The sequence below is a fragment of the Cheilinus undulatus genome, linkage group 4, assembly GCF_018320785.1.
Source record: "Cheilinus undulatus linkage group 4, ASM1832078v1, whole genome shotgun sequence".
Lineage (NCBI taxonomy): Eukaryota > Metazoa > Chordata > Actinopteri > Labriformes > Labridae > Cheilinus > Cheilinus undulatus.
The window spans coordinates 43,122,847-43,142,960 of NC_054868.1; the positions used below are offsets into that span (position 1 = coordinate 43,122,847).

The 20,114-nt window shown below is 39.4% G+C and overlaps 1 protein-coding gene across 15 annotated transcripts in view; it reads left to right on the plus strand.

The window, feature by feature from the left end:
• Positions 1-16,303, plus strand: part of sorbs2a (sorbin and SH3 domain containing 2a) — a 76,994-nt gene extending 60,691 nt beyond the window's left edge. For 11 of the 15 annotated variants that reach the window (XM_041785571.1, XM_041785579.1, XM_041785584.1 and 8 more), the window contains 11 exons: positions 1,954-2,033; positions 2,271-2,368; positions 2,755-2,869; positions 2,993-3,121; positions 4,862-5,056; positions 5,417-6,592; positions 7,454-7,981; positions 9,816-9,896; positions 10,273-10,310; positions 10,515-10,621; positions 12,878-16,303. In XM_041785571.1, the coding sequence (XP_041641505.1) occupies positions 1,954-2,033; positions 2,271-2,368; positions 2,755-2,869; positions 2,993-3,121; positions 4,862-5,056; positions 5,417-6,592; positions 7,454-7,981; positions 9,816-9,896; positions 10,273-10,310; positions 10,515-10,621; positions 12,878-12,939 (2,609 nt within the window). In that variant the 3' untranslated portion in view covers positions 12,940-16,303. The remainder of the gene's footprint in view (positions 1-1,953; positions 2,034-2,270; positions 2,369-2,754; positions 2,870-2,992; positions 3,122-4,861; positions 5,057-5,416; positions 6,593-7,453; positions 7,982-9,815; positions 9,897-10,272; positions 10,311-10,514; positions 10,622-12,877) is intronic. The other 4 variants (XM_041785578.1, XM_041785587.1, XM_041785577.1 and 1 more) reach the window with 3 other exon arrangements.
• The last annotated feature ends 3,811 nt before the right edge of the window (positions 16,304-20,114 follow it).

The window sequence follows — 20,114 nt, forward strand, 5'->3', positions numbered from 1 at the left end:
TAATGCAATGACCATATTTACAGGTGAGTGAAGCAGGCCTATATTTTCATTCACACTTCACTTCTATTTTATCTTAAATGTTTGTAGTAATGTTTAAAAATAAACATGGCACTAAAAGTAAGGACATTTGTGTTTGCTAGATTATTTCTTTGTTGTTACAATACTTCTTGGAAATAAACCTTTCAACATTGGAAAGCCTGTTTATTTCCCTTTCAAATGGTGCCACATTTGTATGGAACATGCTTTTGTGGGATGAGCAGCAGAGCTGAGTATGTGGGTTGCACCCATGAAAAGTTTGCCAAATTTTCTCTGCCAATGCCAAACAGCTTATTCTGCCATTGACTCTTGTTTGGTGTTTTTCGGTGGATAGGATGATTGAAGTCTGAAGAAACAAGGCATATTGACAATTTAACAATTAGTTGATTTAGCAAACAGGAGCCTCAGTAGAGTGGGGAAGAACCATACAATCCCTATGATCCTACTGCTGTAGGCAGAGTTTGGACTTATCGCTGAACATAACATTCAGGTTCCAGTGCACATGTTGCGGACACCAGCGCAAACAAACCTGACAGTGAAGGGCAGTCATGGCAGGCCTCTTGGAAGCCCTATGAGACCAGAGAGTGGCTGAGTGTAGTCTGCTCTCGATTGTCACTGCAGAGTGCCATCGCCCATATTGTCCTGCAAACGTTGACTGCAGATCTGTAGAAGACAGTCTATGGTTCTTGAGTGCGGATAGGGTGAGGAAACAGTCCTCTTGGGGGTTGACTTCTTGGGACACCCACTTTGTGGCCTGTCTGACATCCCCCATCACTCACTCCAAATAATATGGCATCTTAGCTTAACAGAACACCAGCTTGAAGTTATCCTGTCACATGAACGCTGTCCAGATCAGTCAAACATGGCAAGGCAATTCTTGGAGCAGACAACTACTGACTGAAGAAGGGCTCATGCTTACGGGTACTAAACAAACACCTGGTTGTCAGCACCTGGGGGTACCAGAAGCTGTTTGGCATTGGCAGAGAAGAAGTTTTCATGGGTACAACCCAAATATTTAGCTCTACTGCTCATCCCACAAATACATGTTCTTTGCAAAGGTAGCACCATTTAAAAAAGGACTAAACAGGCTTTCCAACTGTATAGGAGTTATTGCCAAGAAGGACTGTTACAACAAAGAAATAATCTGCCAAACACCAATTTTCTTACATGTGCTAGGTTCATTTTCACAGAGATCATAACAAACATCTGCATGTTTACTATTGGCAACTCAGGTGTACTTTTTTTTTTTTTTTTTTTTTTTAAATATACACTTGAAGTTGACTTGCGGGCCACAATGAGTAAGAAGGGGCCTGTAGTGGCCCCTTGGCTGCCAGTCGCCCATCCCTTATTTAAAACATAGCAGAGGTTGCCGAGGTTGAATGGCTTGGAACACAAAGAAAGCACTAGGGATTGATGAAATACACAGAGGAAATGAGATGGCATGGTTGAATTATTTGAGGATTTACAATACACAACTTGTAAATAAGTTTGTGTTTTTCTTTTGTTTTTATTTTTTATCCTAGCCTGTATAATTTGTCTGTTTTTCAGATTTCTGAATTCATTTTATTATCCCATGATCATCCTTTACCTAAAACCATTTGTTTGTATGATCACTGGTTTTGAATGATTTTATCATATTTTTTTGGTCTGTATTTTTTCCTAGTTTCAGCCCTTTGGCAGGTTTGCATGTGCCATATTGTGGAAGACCCAAAAACCTTGTTTTTCATGTGATATGAAAATAAAACCAATTTTTGACCCTGAGCTTTCATTACCTCATTTACCTGTTGGAATGGCATCATCATTTTACCATTATTGTCCCTGAGCACTTTTTTTTTTTATTTTGAGCATGCAGATGATACAGTTGTGTTTACTGTTGTGACTCTTGTGACCTTTTTTATGTGTCTCTGCTAATCATAGACCAGGATGTCTCCAGGAGTTATTCCACTATGGATGGACGACACACACCCCAGAGTAGAAGACCTACTCCTGATAGAGAGGTACAAGCAAAAACCAAAACATGTAGTATTCTCATTACCAACAACCACTCCTGAAACAGCATACCACATTCTTTATTGCATACACCTTAAACACACCTAGATGGTTGGCACTTTTAAAAAAAATCACTTGAACAGATAAAAGTGTTTCACTGCACTGTTAAATTTTGAAGTGCTGTTTTTTATGTTTTGCCTGGTAATTGCTTGCCGGCCTTCTTTCTCTTCACTCTCATCTCCCAGGTCTCCCATAAACAGATGACACAACTTATTCTGTTCTCTCTCCTCCATCAGAAACAGCCTGCAAGAGCCATTTATGATTTTAAGGCACAAACAGCTAAGTGAGTACAGTAAATGCTCAGTGCACACACAGGGAGGCCAAGCATGATTGTCTAACTGCGTATCAACACGTCTTGACTCATTGCATTCTGTGTCATGTTTTCAGATACTTAAACATTTCTTGCATCAAGTCTCTTTTGCTTTCCATGGTAACTTCACCGTCACATCTTACCACCATATTTGGATAACTTAAGATTAATTTCATGCAGTCTGAAAACAAGCATGAATGAAGCTAAAATCCGCTGTTCTTGATCTTAACTCATCTTGCTTCATTGGCTGTCATTCTTCAGCTGATCCTATTTACATGAAATGTGCTCTGCTGCCTAAGTGGTCGGTTCTTATCTTACCGCCTCATTGCTTGCACTTTGATGGCATAAATGTGTTGCAGGGAGCTGTCATTTAAGAAGGGTGATGCAGTGAACATCATCCGGCAGATAGACAATAACTGGTACGAAGGAGAGCACCGTGGACGAGTTGGCATTTTTCCCATGTCATATGTAGAAGTAAGTGTTCAACTAATGGACAGTTTTAGTCCAGTAAGTATGCACCACTTCATGGGCAGTATGTAATTTCTCTCTCTCTGATTTCCCTTTCTTTTACATCTCTAATGCACCTACATAAAACAGAAGATGCCCTCCACAGAGAAGCAGCAGCCAATTCGTCCTCCTCCACCAGCACATGTGAGAGAGATTGGAGAGGCAATAGCACGCTATAACTTCAATGCTGACACTAATGTGGAGCTTTCTCTCAGAAAGGTAATTCTTAAGTTTTTGGGTAAAAAATGAGAAGCTGGAACTATAATTTTTATAATTATATGCTAAAACGTTGCATTTCTTGTAGGAATGTGATGTTTAAAAGGATTCTAAACCCTAATAAAAAATATAAAGAGGGTTATAATGTAGGACTTAAAAGTGTCAGAGGGGGTAGACCTGAAAGAGGGAGGGAGGCTGTTCCACAGTTGTAAGGCCTTGAACACAGTAGCAGGGTCACTTTCAGAAGGCCCATGTCAGACAATCTCTGGGGTCTAGAGGAAGTGTAAGGGCCAAGGAGGTCAGTTATCCCTAATAGCAAATTTCCTTTTGTTCAGATATGGGTCAAATGAACAGCAAAGACGTGACCCACATTCAGAAGTGAATGACTGCTCAAATCAATCCCAAGTGTATGAAAGCCATGTCTGAGAAAGCCAGGCTTCCCTAAGGAATATACTATTTTTTGAGCTATGTGCTTCACTTACATAGTGATACTGTTGAGAAATTCCCTCCAATACTGAAGGTATGGTAAAACCCCCGTGGGTAAGATGTGGCCATTGTATATTTTGCCAAGTCCTGTTTTCAAATGACATACCATACACTGCCTAAAAGTCTATAATTTTATCTGTGTGAAGTGCTTGATTGCAAAAGTCTCCCAGAGGACAAAATTTCCACCAGTTCTGAAGATATGGCAAAGTGTATGTAATTATGATTTTGTCCTCATATGGTATGCCATGCCACACCTTAGCCAAAGGTGAAAGATAAATGCCACATGTGGCATTTGGAAATTGGGTTGTGCAATATAGGAGTAAGTTTTGTTTGGTGTTATGGAGTGTTGAGTTTCCGACAAGCTGTCAGAGTTATGGTTTGTCAAAGCAATGATGTTTTTGATTGTCTGTGAGAGAAATGGCAGTTCTGAAACTTGACATTGATATTGCTCAATGTCCACCCATAGGTGTAGAGATTGGTCCTTTGTTGCCGTTCTAAAATATATTGTATAGAAGTTAGGGATGTCCAGACATCCTGTATTTTTGGACTTCCTTAATTTTGTCAACTTGATTCTTGGTTTCTAATATATCCAATAAAATCTGTTGATGGTGAAATCTAGAGTGATAAACCAGTGTGGTGAAGGTTGATCTGGAGTAATAGAAAGTGGGAGTGGGAGTGTTGTCATTCATAGAGCTGCTATTCTACCAAGTAAAGAGATGGAAAAGTTGTTTCAGTGGTTGAGGTGATCCTCAATATCCTTTAACAGTGGGGTAAAATAAGGGGCTAACAACCTCTGATAGCTTGGTGGAAATGCAGATGCCAAGATATGTGATATTTTATTTTCAGTTGCAACTGTAAAAGGTAATTTTCTTGCAGCATTCCATCCTCCCCCACAGAGTGACAGAATTGTGGATCTGGACCAGTTTATTGTGTTATCAGAAATTTTTGAGAATTCAGAAATGAGATGTGGGGTTTCTATCAGAGATTTTGTTGGTCTTTTTAGATACAAGAGATATGTCTGCATATAAGCTTCTTTTATGTGTATGTTTATTTTGTTTGTATTCCTGTAATAATGTTTTGGCAAATGAAAATAGTAAATAATAACAGAGAGAGTGGGTTTCCTTTTTTGTGCCTCACTGAAGTAAGAAACACTGGGAGATTTTATTATTTGTGATAACAGCTGCAGAGAGTGAGCCTTGTTATCCAAAAGTTCAGATTTTTATTTTTAAATAACGTTTATATTTTGACTGTCTGTAGGGTGAGAGAGTCATCGTTTTAAGGCAGGTGGACCAGAACTGGTACGAGGGTAAGATCCCAGACACAACCAAACAGGGAATCTTTCCTGTGTCATACGTTGACATCATCAAGCGTTCACCATCCAAGAGCTCCACCCACCACATCGACCCACATGGTTATTCAGGCAGCAGGACACCGAGCTCTACACCCATCAAGGTAACAATTCTAACAGCAGAACTTAACAAACTGTTAGTAAAGAGAAACATATTAATTAAAGAAAGTTTTCATTAGACTTAATGAAGAGTTGATCGATGTATTACTTATTTGTACCAGCGAACAGTAGTGTTGGATGCTAACAGTGGCCACATGTGGCAGAATAATTAGAAATCATCTGTATAATTTTCTATGGAAAGCGTTTTTTCAGTTAAAGTTGGATGTGAATTTGACTGGATAAATGAATAAGAACATCATCAGCATACAGGTGTAGAAGCAGCTTTTCATCTCTTTAAAGCTTGACTGTCTGTTCTAGTTTTATAAATTTTTCTGTTCCTTCTTTTTCACTTTTACCTTCTGGAGCCTTTCTACCATCTACCTCCATCCTCCTACACTCGTGACCCCCCCTCCCCTCACCCCTCAGTGAGAAGGCATGACCTGCAGGCCATCACCAATGAGTGGCTGTCCCTCACATTGGATCCTTCATTGTCCACTCCAACCCACTCGCTTACAAACACCCCCATACCCCCAACACCACCTCCACTACCCTCAGACCTCGCACCTTTCCTAAAGACTCATGAGACCAGGTCACTCTCACCTGCTCCGTCACAAAGAGGCTTTGCCCAGCTACCACAGACATTTTCCAAGGCTCCTTCTTTTAGAGAAGGGAGACCCGGTTTAGGTAACATGGCAGCTGCTTCAGTTTTCTCCCAGCCAACACCACCATCCCCTCCTCCTCCCCCTCCTCCTCTTCCTCCACCTCTTCCCCCTCCTCATTCCTCATTTAACTCACCACTGCCCCACTCTTCACTGCAGTACCACAGTGGCAAAGGAATAGACCAAACATTACACATTTCTAAGCCAGAGGTTTTTCTCTGCTCAGCGGCCGAGCCAATAAAATCACCAGCACAGGCTCCTCAGCGGCACAAGTTAAAAGTGCAAGAAAACCAAAGCAGCAGAATCCCTGACGTTAGTCTGCAAGTAAAAGACCCTTATGATGAACTCTTATTAATGATTCTTGATGAATTTGCCAGCACAGGCATAACTGAAACTTCTACATCATCTGCTGTAGTCCCCCCACCATCATCATCATCATCAAAAACCAGTTTATCACAGAGCAAGTTTAAGCTAAAAGCAGAAGAACCGTATCAGCTAGACATTACTGAAACTTCTGCATCATCCGCTGTAGTCCCCCCACCATCATCATCATCAAAAACCAGTTTATCACAGAGCAAGTTTAAGCTAAAAGCAGAGGAACCTCATCAGCTAACAGTGAAACCCTCAGCAGACTCTCCATCAAGTGACATAGCAGGAAACACTCGATTAGAGGCACACTTTCACAAGCCTGCTATGATGGAGCCACTTTCCCTCTCTTTTGAAAGCCAGCTTAAGTCTCTGAGTGAGACATCAGTGGAATCTGAGAGACCACCATCAGTGAAAGGAAAGGGATTTACTGAATTGTTCATTGAGGAAGAAGATGAAAGTATAGAAGACAAAGAGGAGGACATTAAAGACATTCATGAGAGACTCAGTCCACAGGTATAGCATGCTGTGAGCTGCATCTGTTGACTTTGGAAACATTACACAGTCCTGGAAGGGAGATGGATGGAATTTGTTTTGGATTTTCATAAAAGGAGACCTACTTTGATTTCTCTATAAAAGTGTAGAGATTTTCTCACATAAAACTGGAATCAATGAATTGTGGTGACTATTATTTAAAGGTAGTGTGGGTTATAGTTTTTCCTGATTGAATAAAATGTTTTGTAAAATGTAATATATAACAGTTTTGGCATCAGTAGTAACAAATGGCTGCTGACGTCTATTACCCTCTTTAGATTGTACTCAACTGGTAGAGCAGGCGTTCGTACACGGAGGCTGCAGTCCTCAACACACTTGCACAGGTTCTGAGCCCAGTCCAGGCACTGTATGGCAAATATCTTCTCCTACTCTCGTTCTTGATATTTCCTGTCTCTCTTTAACTTTCTTGTCTCATAAATGCAAAAAAATAATCTAAAGAAAATCTTTAAAATGAATTTCCTTGCCAAATTGACTCACCAGGCAACTTTTTCATGACTCCTACTGGCGGTGTTTATGACATGAACAAAGGTAACTTGGCAAAATTGATTGACCAAGGGGCAAGCTGACAACAGGATGGAATAATAAGAGGACTGCAGGATGTTTCTAAGTTACTACTGCCCAGACACATGCAAAATCAAAGTTTTATTAGACTCAAAAGTAGGTTGTACCTTCTGTCACTTTTATACCTCCATGTCCTTTCCAAGGCTCTGTAAAACTTTACAATTCTGCCCTCAGAATTTATTTTAAAATTTATTTAGTTCTTTGGTATGTACCCTGTGTGACTTAGCATTATGATTGATTTGTATGTTGTTACCTCCATAGGCAGATGTCTCTCCTTCCATTCTGACACAACTTCCTCCCCCAAACCTCCCCACAACCTCCATAACACCTCCTCCAGCTTCATTACCTCATCCTACTCCTTCTTCTACTTCTTCTTCTCCTTCTTCTTCTCCTTCTCTTTCTTCTGCTGCTTCTGCTGCTGTCACTGCATATTCCTCTTCTTCCTCCCATTCACAAGGGCAGGATCGTACCACCATCCCTCCCTCTCCCCCTGTCTCTCCCCGGCCATCCCTCCCTCGCCTAATGACCTCACCACTACCTCCACTCTCTCCCACTCCACCTGTCTCGCCCCCTCCTCTCCCCTCCTCCCCCAACATCCCCTCACAGCATTCTGTCTCAGGCTCTACCTGTCCTTCTCATCCAGTCACATCCTACCCTGATTCAGATTCAGCTTTTCTCCTATCTGCCCTGCCACCCCCTAAACCTCCCTCTCCTCCCCTCACCACCCCACGCTCTCCCCCAACTCCTCCCACTGTACCCCATCACGGACGTAGGTCTCCCAAGGTGAAGGTAAAGCTGGAATGTGGCGATAATGGCTTTGCATTAGATTAGGTGTGTGGATTAAGGCAAGAACTGATTTAATAATAACCTTCTTTCTTTTTCTGTCACTGACATTGCTGAAGCTGGGACGATGCTTGAAGTCATAACACACAATAAGATTAATCCTTTGTGTGGGAAGACTGCCATGAAAGTGTTTTTTTTTTTTTTTTTTCAATCAGTGCCAACCAACTAGACTTTGGATTGTTGATTGGACTAACACAGTTTGATGACGTAACACAATTTCTGAGAAGGTGTGCATTTTTCACCTAAATTTGACCTTTTATGGATGAAATTTTTTAGATCTGTTATAAGAGTAAAAGGTTTGTAAATGAATAAAGATGTAGTTGTTGGGACTGCCTTGGCTTTTTTTCTTCACTAACATGCAGTACCTATAAAAAGAGTTCACCCTGTTGGATGTGACCCTCTTAAATGTTAAAGTGAAAACAGATTTCTACAAAGTATTCCACCCATATTCACGTTACTGACCTAATTTAACAGAGGTCCAACCAGTTGGAGCCAATACTCTCACAATTAGTGAAAATGGGATCACCTAAATGCAGTGAATGTGTTTCAAATTATTGTAGTATAAAGAGGACCGTGTCTGGAAGGTCCAGTCACTGGTTAATCAATCAACCTGGCTATCATTACACCAAAAAAAAACAAACAAAAAAAAAAAAACATTTCAAGCCACTGAAGACCCCTGAAGTTCAGTTAAATCCATCATTAACAAATGCAGGAAATATGGCACATGAGTAAATCTGCCTGGATCAGACCGTCCTCACAAGCTAAATGACTGTGTAAGAAGAAGACTAGTGACAGAAGCCACCACGACACGTATGACTAATCTGAAGGAGTAAGACGCTTCAGCAGCTGAGGTAATAGCTGTTGACAGTATTTTTCACCAGTCAAAGCTTTATGGGAGAGTAGCAAAGAGAAAGACACCAAATTTATTCAGAAATCTCTGAATAAATTTGGTCAAGTGGAAGAAAGTTCTTTGGTCTGATGAGACCAAAATGGTGCTTTTTGTCCACAAGACAAGGCACTTTGTTTGGCGGACACCAGACACTGCACATCACCATAAACATACCATCCTCACTGTGAAGCACAGTGGTGACAGCATCATGTTGTGGGGATGCTTTTGGGCAGCTGGACCTGGCAGGCTTATAAAGGTAGAGAATAGAATTAATATAGGAAAATCCTGGAGGAAAGTCGTATTCAGTCTGAAAGAAAACAGTGGCTGTGAATACTTTTTATAGGAACTGTAGTACTATCAATATAGACATTAACTGTACCCTTTCTTACTTCTTAAAAGGAATTAGAGTAATATGAACAAAATTTAGAAGAAAGTTTACAGCAGGATAAAATGAGATGACAACAGTTGGATTAAAACAAAACAGAAGTGGCTAAAAGTTACTTAACAAATTTCTGTTATTTTAGTGAATGGCACCAAATTACATAAATAAATACAATGGTTCTACATTTGTAAGCCTTTTGATTTCTTCTTGTGATTAGATATCATGATGTATCTTCATAATTGTACAGTATATCAGCCACCACTGAATCGCTAAATCTCAATATGATTGTTACTGTTAATTTCGTCTCTATGTTATCCCTCCAATTCCTCCCCTTGGTTGCTCATGTTGGTCAACTACAGTATGCTTTGTGGGTTTTAAATGGCATGTTACAGGATGGTGTTTGACAGCATGCTGTTAGACTTCATGCCTGTGTGTTCATATTGAAGTCTACTGGCTACTGTTAAAGATTATTGGTATGTTGCGTCTGGTCTTTTCTGCCTGTTAAGCAGGATCCAGTTGTGGGTGGTAAACCTCCTCGTAGCCCCATCTTGTCCAGGAGGTCCTATATGTCCCCCATTAGAGGTCGACGGGTAGGGGGGCATGCCTTCATTCAACAGTGCTCTGATATTAATCTTGTGTCATACAGGAGGGAAACCTTGACGAACAACTGCATCATTCATAACTGATCATCATATATTCCAAAGCTTGCACATAGCTTTTCAGATCATTTTCTCTTTGGGAAAGGACAAAATGTTGTATTTTGCCAAATCAATAGATGTTTGGTCGGTTCATTCTTCTCCTGTTTGTTTTGAAAGTATTTGGTTGTTCCTCAGGGTGTGAAATTATGCCTTATTTAAAAGAGACAATATAAGATAAATGTTTTTCTTCAACCAGGCTAAACAAAAGCCCCTCTAATACAGCATATTGACTTTCTGTCTGTCTGTTCTCTTTTTGTCTTTCTCTTAGCGATTAGTACAGGATGCGCTCCAGGGTGGAGGAGATCCGTAAGTGTAATTTGTTATTATTCAATATCAGTCATTGCCCTGATTTGCTGTTTTTTTTTTTTTAACTAGCTGTGACTCCAGATAGAAATTGTCAGTCTTTACATAATAAATATGTGCTGATCTTAGTAAATGTAATTTATTTAAACACAAGCAATGTATAAATACTGGATAAACAAATTAAGGTTCACATGTTTTTCTTCACAGGTACCAGGCCGTGTACAACTACCTTCCTCGAAACGAGGACGAGCTAGAGCTGAGGGAGGGTGACATCGTGGACGTAATGGAGAAGTGTGATGACGGCTGGTTCGTTGGTAAGAAGAGGTGGTCTTCATCTTTTTGAAAATAAAGGAAATAGTGGGATAAATATCTTAAGTACAGACAGTGGTGCACACACAAAACGAACCAACAAATAACTGCATAATGCAACTGATCACCTTCTTAACCATTCATCCGTTAAGTAGAACTTGATTAGAATCAGAAGAATCTGTGATTTCGGTGACATTTTCTGACATGTAATCATTTTGTAAATCATGACATGTATGAAAAACAGCAATGAGAACAAAGCATGTTAACACACAGTACAAGAAGGGTTAATATGCAGGTCTTCATGCAAATGCTAACAAAAACATTAGTACTGTTAAAAATCAAGTTTTTTATCCATCTCAAAGAATTCCACCTCCAACAGAAAATAATAAGTGGACATCTGCCCTCAGCCTCCTGTGCCTGTCCACTTTTCATGAGACAAAGAGACGCGTACATGCACACACATCTGATTATTGTTAATAAATTAAGATCTATCTGTAATGGAATCTATTTCATATGATATTTTTATTTATATATTTCCCGGTTTCTTTGTCAGGGACAATACATGCAATTTGCAGTCCTTGTCCCTGTTAGGCTTTAAAGGAAAAACATACATGATGGGGCAAAAAATAAAAGAGACATACGACTGATAGATATGGCTTCATTTAATTATCAAGATACACTTTTTACCACACTTTTAATAAATTAGATTCTGTTTAATCGTCTGGTAGCACTACTAAATGTACATTTATGTCCTTATTTTAAAGGTGCTTATCTAAAGTATTTTCATTTCAGGCCTCATTTAGTCATTGAGTTACTCTTAGTTCAATGCATTTACTAAATCCAGCGTGATAAAACAGTCCTGCAATAAAACCTCCTTTTGTATAGCTTTAATGTTAGGCTTTTAAAGGAGTGTCCATTTAGCTTTATGAGGGTGCATTTTGTTTGTGTGATATTTAGGCAATGCTCCATCAGACTGTTAGAGAAAATAATAGAAAAACCTTTTATCATTGCACTGCAATGCAGTATTCAGTTCTTTTTGATCCAGTTATTAAACTTATTAAACAAATATATGCAGTGTCATAGTAGACAGATTTCATAATTTAATAACACCATATTATACTATGTTATGTAAAAATTAGACAAAGTAGTGTAAATTTTCATTTTATTATGTATGGATAACCACGTTTTATAATAAAAGTTCTGAAATACACAATATTAATTTTTTAAATCAACCAAAAGGGGTATCTCGGGGTCTGTAAGAGCAGCCCGTTATTTTGCTTGTGTGGCCAAGCTGGGGTGTGGTAGTGCAGGAGGTCAACAAGACGTGCTGATGCCAATCAATTTAAAACCTTAAAAACAATCAATAAAATCTTAAAATCAATCATAAATTTCACAGGAAGCTAATGAAGGGACGCTGGAATAAGAGTTATATTGCTATGCCTTTCTTTTGTAGTGAGGAGATGAGCAGCAGAATTCTGCACTAGCTGTAGACAGCACAAGAAGACAAAATTAGACCAGCATACAAAGAGTTACTGTTGTCTAGCCTTAAAGTTATGAAGGCATTATTTGCATATTCAGATATGTTTTACAGACACAAGATTAACTTTTGCTTAAAGTCTGAACTGAAAAAGATACTTTTAACTTTAGAGGTAATCTGCTTATCAGATTTAAACAAATTGTCAAACATAACACCAATATTTTTGACAGATGAGCTGTTTTGAGCTGCTGGGCAGAGAGTAGCTGCAAAGTTAGTCAGATTTGGTTGTTTGAATATAATAAACTCAGTTTTATTCTCATTTAAATTTAAACAATTCAAGTCCATCCAGTTTTTTATGTAAGGCATGCATGGACACTCCTAAATCTTACACATTAATGATATAATAAATGTATTCTTTTTGCACCAGTGGTTCAAATGTGTATTCTGAGGTTTTCTAGTGTGTTTGGCACTACTTTACAAGTATGAATAGGTTTAATCCACTAGATGGCACTATGGTCCCACCACATATTTCTAACACATCTGTCACAGAAGTGACCACCATCCTGTACAGCTGAGCCCAGCTCAGTCTGTTTCCAGTTGTAATCTTTAGTGTCTCTATTTTACAGTCTATTATGAAAACTTCTGACCCCATAAAGACATTTTGATGTGCTTTGGTTTGATCTCCATGTTTGGCTGAGCTCCAGAGCAGCAGTAAGATCAGTAACAGCTCCTACTACTGCTGCCAAGCTCCAGAGTTTCATTTTATCACTCTTTGTTTTTAAAGGGACCTCTCGGAGGAGCAAGTTGTTTGGAACCTTCCCAGGAAACTACGTGAAGCAGCTATAATGACGATTCCAGACTCCCCTTCTGGCCCCGCCTTTCTCTGTGACACTTCATCACCCTCAGCACAGCACCCGCAGGACCCCACCTCCCAACACCGAACCCCTGAGACCCGTCGCACGTTTTTGTGTTTGCGTGTGTGTGCGGCTGGTCGGCTTCATACAGACAGAACATTTAGCTCTAACTAGCCATCTTTAATGGAAGACTTCTATAAGATAATATTGTTTTATAATCTTATCTTCTAATCCTTATTTTTCTATCAAGAAGAACCCAAACTTTGTGCTCCAGTGAGCAACCTTCAACTTTTGACAGTTTAGGAAGGAAATCAAAGCAAACACTCACTGACAGAAAAAAGGGCACTGCAGCAACGCTTTTCTTTTCTGTTAAAGGGCAGTAATTATGATCATGTTTTTTTATTTGTCTGCACATTCAGAAACACTTGTTACATTTCATTCAGTGTTTAATCACCAAGACATTCAGTGCAGAGAGTGACGCAAAGCAGTATTCTGTCAGCAGGTCTGGTTTATATGAACTGCATTGAAGGGATTGCAGCCATGCAGCGAATATTTCAGGTAGAGGGATTTTAGTTACAGCGTGTTCTAACAGCACGTGACACAAGCAAGCAGCAACAAATCAGCTTCATTCATTTATTTAATTGGCAATAGTGCAGATGTCGTCCCATTTCTATTTTCCTCTGGGTCTCAAGCGTTGACAGTGATGAAAAATGAGGGAGATGACAGAAATCAGAGTGTCTAATAGGAAGATTTTCTTAATTTTCTCCCATTTTTGTCACTCAACAGAGCTTATTAGATTGTGGAGAAAGTGATGCATTAATTATATCCATAACTGTGTTTGAGATATTACCTGCAATTTCCACATACTCTGCAGTCTCTGCAGTGTTGCCTGCACATGCAGATTTTGCTCTGTCCATTAGCACACAGCCTCATCTACACACTGTTTCTGAAGCAATGCACAGCACAGTGCTTTCCTGATCATCTTGAGGTTGATTTGCTGTTCCTTTCTACAGTATTCTGTCTTTTTTGGCTTCCACTGTGGGTGAGTAACTCAGGAAGTTAAAAGGTTTGTGTTTACTGGAAAGGATGTATTTCTGTAGTTTTTCACCTCATAAATCAACTTCTTTTCGTCCACGGTGTTGCATTACCTTTGTAACCCTCTGATTAACTGATGAACTTGGTGCGTGCCAAGTTCATGCACCACACTGAGTCTGTTTTTAGTCTTGGACAGGTTTTTTCGGGTCCCTAATCGGATGAAAAATGTCACACACTCAAACTTTGCAGTTTGGGATGTTTATGTTTTTTACTCAGAATAAACATTATAAAAAAAAACACTGGGTCCATCTGGACAGAGATCTTCATATGGGCTTTTGCACAAGCTTTTGTGTCACAGCGCTGCACCAAGTAGGAAGGAAAAAGTGCAACATTTCAATTGAGACTCTTTGTTGTGTGTCTGTGATTATAGTTTTTGGCCTTTATCTACCATGTTCCACTGTTGATATCCACATAATACATGGAAAAATCACATTGTTTCAAGTGAAGTTTCAGTGTGAGGGAGAGAGAGAAAGTGAATAGAGCTGCAGCTGCTGCTCTGAATACAGATATGAAAAACACAAAAAAAGTCAAACGCGTTCCAGAAAAAGTAATGATGTAGGAAAGTCTTGGAGTCAATGTCATCGCTGTTTGGTGCATGTCTTCACCCACTCTCTTTTCCCATGTGTCCTGTCTCTATTCAGCTGTCCTGTCCAGGCAAAATGCCTCAAAATAATAACCTTAAAACACAACATATGACCGGACTTCTTCTATAATGCAGGAAAAGGGGATGAAAAAAAAGGACTCAGTGTGCAAAGGCCTTGACAATCAGGACTCCATATATTGTGCTGTATTTTAAAATTGGCCAGATTATTTTTCTGTTGTGGGTTGATATACTGTGCGTGGATTAACACATTATGGCAGCTAAAGCACTAAAGATCGACTGTGTATCTTGAGCAGAACAGATCGGCCAGAACGTGTGCTGTGGAATTGCAACGACCGACTAGAAAGAGAGCAGTTTGGCCCAGAGTGCACCTCAGGTGGATTGCAATAAGACAGAGTATGTGGAATTTGAGGTTTAGACTCTGTTCAAATGAAGGAAAAACTATTCGGCTCACTTTCTTCAAAAGCTTGTGATTTCAAAGCACCAAACATCTGTTTCTTCACTTTCAAAATAAAGCACTAGATGTCACACTTAAAGGAGAAAACTTTAAATCACAGAGCATTAAATAATTCTTGGATGTTCAAAATCCAATGCTGCATGTTGCAATGCAACAAACATCAGATCCTCACGTGCTGGTAGGTCACAGTGTTACATGTGGAACAGATTATCCTGCATCATTGTCGTGTGTTAACGAAGGTTCAAAATGGTTGAATTTCAAAAATGTCTTACTACAAAGCATTTATTTTGATATGGCTAACTGGGAGAACTTTACTGGCACACTGTTGTTCATGCTGTCTAACACAAATGATTTAACATTTAGGTGTAGAAAACACAAGCATATTTTAAGTTCCATTACTTCACTCTAGGAATGATGCACTTTAACACAACTTTGTGTTTGTTTTATCTCAAATTCACTTCAGATTTTAAAACTACAAGTCCAAATGGCTTTGAGGGTTCACTGACAGCGGTCATGTTTGAAAAGTGTATGCAAAAAAAAAGTTGCCAACCTTTTAGTTTTGTTATATTTATTGGAGGATGAGTGCTGGCCAAACTGGTGATTTCAGAAAGGATGGAACAACACCATTTTCAACAAAAGCAGACTCACGTTGAAGGATTATTTTATTATTGAGTTTCATTTTCAAAATTACAAATAAGATATTTTTATGGGTTATGATCATGCAAGGTGTCATGATGTTTTATGTTGAAGTATTTAAGTCAGACGCAGGATGAAAAGGCTTTTTATCAGGAGCTTTGGTCATGAAACTGCAGGTTTTTCAACAGATGTTGAAGGCATCTTTTAACCCTGTTGTCAGAGTGTTCCACTGTTTTCTGTAGGTATTTACTATAAGGATTTATTTCCATGTTATCTTGTCATATTCAGTGAATATTTGATCCTTTTTTTTTTGTTTATTTTTCTCATGTTTCACATAGGATGGACACTGACAATGAAAGAATTGTTGAAGCACCTTAAGATATATTTTGTTTTCTCATTCACTCATCATACGTCACATCCTGTCATCCACCGTTTGAGCTGGAGTGAGATCACTTTGAGTGTGTCTGTTGGTGTGTGCGTGTGTTTTGTAAGTCTTTTGTATGAGAGCTGTAAAATGGCCAACATCCACTTTGCTTTATAAAGTCAGCTTTTTCTCACCCACCATCACATTTGGTTTCTCTTCTTTCTTACGTTCTTCATCGGTGGTGCTACTTTCCACTTTTTTCAGACTCGTATAGCTGTAGCCAGGGCATGTAGGCCTTCTTCTTCTTCTTCAGTTCTTAGTCCTTTCAAGAGCCAGTGGCGTATTTAAACTGAAGTTACAGTAGGTAGAGTGAGTAGAGTTGGGGATCGCTGCCTTACATCCAGCTCACTAAGTTTATAGCCATGTGTATGTAAACCTCTTCTGTGATGCAAAAAATTAATTTATGCATATTTAGAGTAGAAAGCATCAGGAAAGTGTCTGAAAGTGTGCACAGAGATGATCAAACAGTGTTCAAAGGAACTTTGATACCATTTTAGGAGCAGATTGGGACTGAGGAAATGAATTTGGATCCTGATGTGTTTATACATGTAATGAAAATGTAAATCTTATGTTACTCATGTTAATCTCTAATTCAATGCACACTCTTGGACCTTAGTATTTCTACAGTATCTTAGCATTTGTTGGATGATTTTATGGGGCTGTGTTGCTAATAAAATCCAGCTGGTAGATGAAATATTTCACATTAGTTTTTCCTTTAAAATAATAATAATAATAAAAAAAAAGAAAACGTATAAAGTTTGAAGTTACACCGCAGGGTCTCTGATCTTCCTGTTATCTTACCCTGTGTTATGGAGGTGGGCTGATGTATTTTAACATACTTTCAATTTCACATGTGGACACATGGTGGCGGTACTGAGCACAGAAGGGAATACATGTGCCTATTAAGATTTTAAAAAAAGAAAAAAAGCTATTAAGGTTTTAGAGAAATTGTAAATGAAGCATGATAGACGAGGGAAATGTTGCTTATAAACAAAACCATTTAAATTCCATAAGAGCTACTCAAGCTGTGGTTCTACCAAGCGGTCTGGTTTGGTTTGATTCAGTTCAGTGCTGTATTTGTTGTTTCCACTGTCAAAAGTTGGGAAAAGTGCCGAAATAGCCAATCTGTACCATCCTACTTTTTCGGCATCCTTTACACAACAAAAACTGGAATTTATGTATCTTAATTTTAAACATCGAGTTGATTTTAAATGCCAAAGTGTCATTTCTGTGTGAAATGGTCTTCAGTGTTGAGTTATTTGACAGTGTTGATCGCTGTGTTAGTCCAACTCTGTAAAGAGTCAGTCAATGTAAGCGCTCCCCACTCATTTCAAGTCTAGGGCGATATGTGGGCAGAGTTTTTCCATTATGCCCTTGGGTGGGGGTCGTTTAGATCAGTCTAAGACATGTTTAGCTAGTTTGGATGTACAGTGTTCACCGTGGGGATTCATTTGCTCATGTTTCAGGTGGATTGTTGTTGGTTTTAATGTTGGAAGCTTTTCCCCTTTATCCTAACCCGAACCATTAGGGTTCAGGTGCCTAACCCTAACCCTCCTGAGGTTTTCCTTAGTTTGTGGTGTGTTAAATTAAAAGTTACTCCCTGAGTAAATTGTGGATTTTCATTCATAGAATCCTGCTGTTGTGAAAAATAGCCACTTACTGTAACCTCTCACAATGAGTGGAAAATATTCCTAATTCAGTGCGTCATTCTGGTCCCGGCATGGGTAACATATGTCACTTCCTGCCCCACCATAGAGGACGCCCCATTGTAGAGGTCTGCAACAGATGAGCTTGAAATGCCCCACCATAGAGGTCTGCAGTCAGATCCTTTTAGAGGATTCAACGCTTTGTAACAGGTGTTAAAATAAGGTTGTAAAATCAATTCATTTTAGATTGAAATTCAGAAATTCGACAGATTCAGTGCCAGTTCTAAGGACCGAGTCTTTTGAGTGAACAACAGTAGCTGGCTCCTATTTGAGGGCTCCACTTTTGTTGTTTGATAGACAGTAAAATTAAACGGGGACGAAAAGGAGAACTGCTGAAAGACCAGCACTTATTACTGAGATTTCTAGAAAGACCCGTAATTCCCATCACTGTAAGAGAGGCTCAGTGGACCTTGTTTGTGGAAACTCGAGCAAGATCAGGGTTTACTGTACCAAACTGTGCCAAGCTGCACTGAACCACACTGGACCGCTTAGTGGAAAACAGAGACACTGATGCACTTAGAAAATTAATAATTTATGTAGAGTTGCAGAAGCAGTAGGTAGAGAAAAAGGTTTTTTAATCCTGAGTGCTTATAATCTGCTGGGACCATGTTTTCTTATTTCACTGCAAACCTTAATATCTCATTACACTTGTTTGAAGCCCCAGTAGTGTCATGAAAAAAAATGGTCCCAACAAATGTAGACAGTACATCTTTTATCTGTTGTATCTATCCTGAAATAAGATGTTTGTGTCTTTAATAAGTTCTAAGATTCTAGCTATATGGACAAAAGTATTTGGCTGCCAGATCATTACACCAAGAGAGACTGTCACGACATTGGTTTTAGACACTTCAATGTAGAGTTCTTCCTCTTTTTGATGCTATAACAGCCTCCACCCTTCTTGGAAGGCTTTCCATAAGATTATGGCCATTTATGAGGTCAGGCACTGATGTGGGACAAGAAGGCCTGGCTCACAACCCTCCAGTTCATCCCAAAGATGCTCAATGGGGTTGGAGTCAGGGCTCTGTGTGGGCCAGTCAAGTTCTTCCACACCAAACTCACCAAACCATGTCTTTATAGTCCTTGCTTTGTGCCCTGGGGCACAGTCATGTTGGAATAGAAAAGGGCCTCTCTAAACTGTTGCCACAAAGTTGGAAGCATAGCATTGTCCACACTGTTTTGGTATGCTGAAGCATTGAGATTGGTCTTCACTGGAGATAAGAGGACCAGTCCAAACACTAATAAACAGCCACATACCATTATCCCCCTTCCTCCAAACTTCACAGCTGGCACAATGCAGTCAGGAAGATAATGTTCTCTCGACATCTGCCAAACCCAGACTCAGCCATCTGACTGTCAAACAGAGAAGTATGATTTGTCACTTCACAGAGCACGTTTCCACTGCTCCACAGTTCAGTGTCAGTGTGCTTTATACCACTCCATCTGAAGCCTGGTGTTGGACTTGGTGATGTGAGGCTTGCATGCAGCTTCCCTTCCATGAAGCTCCTGCCACACAGTTTTTGTGTTTACATGAACGCCAGCGGAAGTTCTGAACTCTTCAGCTATGGAACCATCAGAGCGTTTGGACTTTTATGCACCATTCAGCTTAACAGTTAGGATTTTACATGGTCTTCTGCTTCATGGCTGAGTTGCTATTCCTAAATGCTTCCACTTTCTCTCAAACCATCTTACTGCAAAGGTGGCATCCATTATAGTACCTCGCTTGAAGTCAGTGAGCTCTTCAGAACGACCCATTTTGTATCACAAATGTTGGCCACCATGTGGCTTGGTGCTTAATTTTACACCTGTGGCAACAGGTCTGATTGAAACACCTGAATTCAATAATTAGCAGGTGTGGCCAAATACTTTTGTCTATGATGTATTTTTATACTGGATAACAAATCTGTTTGGACTCAAAATTTGTTTTGTTGGTTTAACAGTTTAGATCAACTTAAGAACAGTGCTGCAGTCATTATTGTCGCTTCACCCAACTGGCCAATCAAAATTAAGAACGGGACAACTTCAGATTCCAGCTTTGTCAACAACAATAGTAGAAGAGAAAGCAATCTTTTCTTATGTAATATCTGTTTGAATCTCAGTTGTATCTAAGTTATCTTCACAAAGATGGAAGGGCTAACTCATTTTAAAGGTTCCAGGTCTACAGCTGCTGCTAATATCAAGACTGGATTCCTTTATATTGTTTATGGGTTATAATTCCTTGAACTAAAAATATGAAGTAGAGTTCTGATTC